Here is a 5,572-nt window from a genome sequence, read left to right on the forward strand (position 1 = left end):
GTGGCCATGATGTCAATGGTAGATCTTGAAGGATTAGTTCTCTCCATGAATATCTTGCAGGTTAACTTCTGTGATGAGTAGTAGTAGTGCATCAGCAGTACAAACACATCCGTGACATCATCGCAAATGACTTTGATGCAATCAACACCACTTGAGGCAAGAAATAACACCTGTTTTGCTATACGTATTCACATCCGCTTCTTTGTGAAGCGTTTTCATATCTGGTTTACACATGACGTTACCCAACCGAATCTCTTTGGGTACTGAGTCTTCGGTCATTAGTGATGAGCTTTCTACCATTCTGTGGAAGAAGTTCGGCATTCTCCTGTAGATACTGACAGACAAGATCTATCAGTTTCACTTTATTCTCTCTAACTGTCAGCACAACTTTCTGAGGGGGTAGTTGTGTGTTTAGGATCAGCTGATGGTGCCAGCTTGCATTTTTTTCCTGCTCTTGACATCCTCATTGCATCTTCGATACTCTTTGGGTAGTACCTGTCAAAGATGAGATATACTTCAGTCTTCTGCAATATGTTGCTGATGTATGCAATTGTGTTCTTGATGAAGTTCTCAACTGTATCCCTGGAAGGCCATGAGATGATCCATAGGACAGCACATCCATCTACCAGTTATTTCAGCTTGTTCAACGAAACGAGAAGAAAGTTCCACTCCCAACCTTTTCTTCAAGGTGGCCTTACTCTTCGCTGTCCGCATATCACCATTGTCTTCAAATAAGGAAGGTGGCACTGGTGATAATTCATACTGAAGAACATCTTTGATACTGATGTCATGAACTGATTGCAGACACAGCACTCTTGAAATGAAAGCCATGCATTAGTTAGTTGAGTCACAAACATAAAAATCAGTTAGCCAAAATATTAAATACTTTATATCAAATATTTGTTAAATTATTATATAGGCTATAATATAAGAAGAAGAATATTACTTTAATTTTAAATAATATCAGTTAGCAAAAATAATGCTATTATATGTTGCTTTAAAGTATAAAAAAGAAAACAAGGTATTTACGGCAGCTATTTTGGATGCCATCTTAAATACGTCTTTATATTCCAGAAACAGATTTCAAACTACAGTACTTTTATTACATTCCTTGACCCTGAAAACCAAAAAAATCAACCAAAATATAATTGGTCGATGATGCTTAGGGTTGAAATATCAAACTTTACGTATTTGGCGGCCATCTTGGGTGCCATCTTGAGTATCTCATTTTCCCCAAGGGCGACAAAGTGGCACCCAGCAGATTTGGATTCCGGACCTTCAAATTATGTATACTAATTAGTGAAAAAACATTGTCTGGACGACAAATCCGGGTTCTCCATAAATTTAGGGTTTGGTTGCTGGACTATACAGATGGTGAAGAGTTGTGACACTGACCATCCTGCACGTCTGGGTATCAAAGGGGAAAGCCTCCAAGTCGAAGTCGCAGGAGGTGGTGACTGTGAGCTTCTTGACGAGCACCAGCGGGTTGTGCTTCCCCTCGAATATCTCATCTGTGGAGGGTCAACATCATTCTCATAGCTAGTCTACCTCACCTGCCACTCTGACACTAAGTACCCCTTCATAATTCGCATAATTTCCTATCCTAAATCCCTGTTGCCTTCACTTCTTGCTGCCTCTCCTCCTGCCAGCCTTCATACAGTACAGTACTTCAACCACTGGCTTTACCCTCTGCCTCCCTCACAAACTATAGTCCTCTCCCTGTAGTCAGCATTTAGCACATGAAATTGCAAGACAGGCAGATAATACATGTGTTTTGATATTTGGGTAACGAGATAGCCAGGAGATACTAACCTGGAGGCAGGATATGAAGAAGTGTGGAAGGCAAAAACAGGAACAGCAAATATCTGATAAGAAGTTTGGTTGAATTGACTTACTGTTCTTTATTGTTTGTATACAGTACAGTGGTCCCTCGGTTAACGAATACAATTCGTTCCACAGAGTCGTTCATAAATTGAAAATTTGGTTAACTAAATCTATTATTTCAATGGGATATTGGGTAATTGGTTCCAACTCACAGAAAAAGTACATACAAAGTACTGTATACCAGTAATAGAATTAACAAAACATTAAATATAAACTAAATACAGTTCTATACTGTACAGTATACTGTACAATAATAAATAAAAAACAATAGAATACTGTATTTTACCGAGTAACTTACTTTAAGGTGTGTATGTCGTATACCTGGCAGCTTTGCTTACATATCAAACAGCTGATTGTAGAGGCAGTTGGTGATGACATGCCATATTCTTTACAGAGTGCATTGGTTCTAATGACCTTCTTCACGTTTCATAATAATTTCTGCACTGTATATTATCAATATGTGAACTGAATTTCAGAATGACCAATAATTTTAATATGAAAAATGCAGAAATATTCAAGAGACCAACTTTCTTGATATTTACTCCACTGGAAACGAATGTAAACATAGAACTGGTTATACTGTATTGGCGGACTGGCCAATCAGCTGATGCGCACAACAAAACGTGTTTGTCATAAGGATTTCATTAATCGAAGTTTTGTTCATTAATCGAACTAAAAATCCTTATGGGAGCTAATTCATTAAACGAAATTTCATTAATCGAACCATTCATTAGCCGAGGGACCACTGTATTTGCACTTTCTATTTACAGTATTAATGTATTGTATACAGTACAGGTGCTCCTCTACTTAAGAACGTTCAACTTACAAACTTTCAGAGATACAAACATCATCACTGAGGGGTGAGGGGGGTTACCTACCAGAACAGGTGTTTAATGTGGATGAGACTGGATTATTTTGAAGAAAATTCCTGATAGAACAAACATTACGTAAGAGGAGAAGAGTGAGCCAGGTTTTAAGGCTGTATTAAAGGGTATAGCTGTACTAAATATCCATAATCTTTTAATTTTTTACAATATGTTTGGTATCTACAAGAATAAAGTTGGACTTACAAACAAGCCTCAGGAACGTAACTCGTTCATAAGTAGAGGAGCACCTGTATATGCTAAATCTATGTGGGCTTGTATTATGATTTTACTTTTTGTTATTAATCTATCTATCTATCATTGTTATTCCCCTGTATTCAAGTGTTGTAAGTGCAAGTGGAGAACATTCACTGCACGGAGTAAATCTGGAAGAGAGTTATTCATATATCAATGGCAGAAACCTGTGATTTATTTTTTCTCTGATAAAATACACACCTAAAGAATCTGTAATACACTTGAGACTCTGAAGTTACCTTCATATAAATTTTCATCGTTGTCTAAAAGAGGATTAGAAAATCGTCGTACTCTGAGATGTTCACGTCGTGTGACAATGTCGCTGGTCGTGTCGCCATCTCCCAGTATCTCAAACAACGGGACCCACGGCATGTTACTCATGTCGTCAATTATGTTCAGAGTCTCAGCCAAATTCAAGTGGTGAAATTCAAGGCGTTTATCAATCCAATGAAGCTGAAGTTCTATTTCACATGTAAATTTAAAGTTGGATAGATCAATATGTCGCATCGACAACATAGTGATATGGAGGTGCACCTTGATGGGCTCCCCACGTTCAATGCGTGAAGGAGGGTTCAGTTTGTCATATTCCTTCGGCAGCTGGAGAAAATCGCAGTTGATTTCATCGGAACCATCCGGACAATCGGCCTCCATGTCACAGCGCAGCTCCAAGTCAATACAGGTTCCTTCAAAGCAGGAGAATTTGCGATCCTCACATGAAGTTATCAGAAGCGTGATCTCCATCTCCCCACATACATCATTGTCCACTACCCAATTGTTAAGGCCAAGTGGATAGTGGGAAGGAGACTCCATATGAAGTATTGCCGTGATGTGAGGTTTATCCAGACGAGTAAGTATCCAATATCCAAAATCTGAGAGTGACACAGTTAGATTTGGTTTATGTTTTGTGATCTCTGAGTAATAGACACCTGTAAAACTAAGTGAGCTTTGATCATGGGTGACGAAGTAGTCGCGATCAAATTGTGACTGTTGACAGAGTCCTCTCATTTTTAATAGTCTTACTTGCTGAAAGTGACAGACTGTACACATTTCTTGTTCACAGTCATAAGATACCCAGGTGCTGTACAATTCTGGGGTCGTTTCTTTGCTGCCAGTGAACACCAAACAGGTGTCTGGGTGTACAATTGGCAAACCATTATCTTTGTCAAATTTTGAGTAATTAATGGGTGTGTTATTCCTATAATGATACCATTTTTGTGTGGCCACATTTCCTTTGACACCCAGCCAGAGTGTCTCAGACGTCCCTTCGCCACAATGCTCAGCATACACTAGTGACTTGTTGAAGAGTCGCATGTTGTCCATATCGTCTACTGGCACCTTAAGCTCTCCACCCACTATATGACAGAGAAGCTCACCATCCTCAAACACACGAAGCTCAGGGAAGATGAGGTCAAAATCCCTCGCCTTATTACAGTAACCTCCTGTTATTACACCAATATCTACATTGCTAACAGAAAAATCTTCATTGATGTTCGAGAAATCCACAATAGGTGGATACACATTGATAAAGTTCTCGCACATGGTAAATTTAATTATTTGTTGTGAAGTGAAGAACATATCATATATCTTCACATCCATCAAGAGACCAGACAAACTTTGAAACTCGCTGAAGAAGGCTCCCACACTGTCCTGGTCCTGACCAAAAAATAGACTTCCTCCTGGACGGATCCTTACAGGTGCGTTTGTTGTGATATCGGCATAACCTTCAACGATCTCACCATTCTTGGCTAATTTCCAGTGATTTTTCTCAAGATCTATTGTCAGGCAGAAAGATAACCATTCACGGAGACCGATCTTCTGTTTGATTTCTAATTCCCATAATCCATCACAGCACTTGAAGATAACTGCTTGATCCATGAAATTCACACCTGAAATGAAAATTACACATTTAGTAACATGTTAATTTCTGTGAGGAATACTTACATATATCTACAAAAGTGTACAATCTGTTCAACTTACATTTGAATCTTTTCAGTTGTTTCTATACAGTACACTACAGGTACTGTATTCCATTTCTCGATGCATCTCAGGCTCTTTTTTTTGCCTATGCTGCAGCTCCTCTCTTGTATGTTTCATTTTTAACCCTTGTTTTTTTTTTCCTTGACATTAATGATATTCACATAAGCACCTTCGACACTTTTCATGCAGCACAAAGCACACTCTTGATCTCATTTTTTCCCACTTAAGATACCCAAGGAAAAGTGCGTTTCATGGCGATGCCCACAAGCTCTTTAAAATCAAATACTAATGATATTTTTGAGCCAAAATATATAAAAAATATATTTAAATGTGTATCCATTTAAGTGAAGATTTAACATGAAAATATAAACTTTAGGACAAAGCTTTTGATTTACCCTAATGGCTAATGATGTCATACTCGGTAGTTGCATTAAAGCAGTGGCCAAGATAAAAGGACAAAGCTTTTGATTTACCCTAATGGCTAATGATGTCATACTCGGTAGTTGCATTAAAGCAGTGGCCAAGATAAAAGTCTTCTATGCTTACTTATACAATACTCTTCATCCCATATCAGCTGCTGAGGAGAGGAAGTC

The 5,572-nt window shown here is 38.4% G+C and overlaps 1 protein-coding gene across 1 annotated transcript; it reads right to left on the minus strand.

Moving 5' to 3' along the window:
- Positions 1-371: 371 nt before the first annotated feature.
- On the minus strand, positions 372-5,041 carry LOC121859852. The gene is made up of 5 exons (XM_042356817.1): positions 3,242-5,041; positions 1,396-1,511; positions 1,107-1,117; positions 677-814; positions 372-495 (listed from the first exon to the last, which is right to left on the minus strand). Exons 1-5 carry the CDS (start codon positions 4,875-4,877, stop codon positions 372-374), a joined length of 2,025 nt encoding a protein of 674 aa, XP_042212751.1. The 5' UTR covers positions 4,878-5,041.
- Between the last annotated feature and the right edge of the window lie 531 nt (positions 5,042-5,572).

Source organism: Homarus americanus, unplaced genomic scaffold (assembly GCF_018991925.1).
Source record: "Homarus americanus isolate GMGI-L3 unplaced genomic scaffold, GMGI_Hamer_2.0 scaffold29703, whole genome shotgun sequence".
NCBI lineage: Eukaryota > Metazoa > Arthropoda > Malacostraca > Decapoda > Nephropidae > Homarus > Homarus americanus.

Excerpts from the sequence above, each read along its gene's own strand:
- LOC121859852 (XM_042356817.1), bottom strand. The coding sequence starts at position 4,877 with ATGGATCAAGCAGTTATCTTCAAGTGCTGTGATGGATTATGGGAATTA. Across the intron at positions 1,512-3,241 it reads CGATGAAAATTTATATGAAG|ATGAGATATTCGAGGGGAAG; the intron begins GTAACTTCAGAG and ends GACCCTCCACAG. Across the intron at positions 496-676 it reads AAGGCCACCTTGAAGAAAAG|GTACTACCCAAAGAGTATCG; the intron begins GTTGGGAGTGGA and ends CATCTTTGACAG.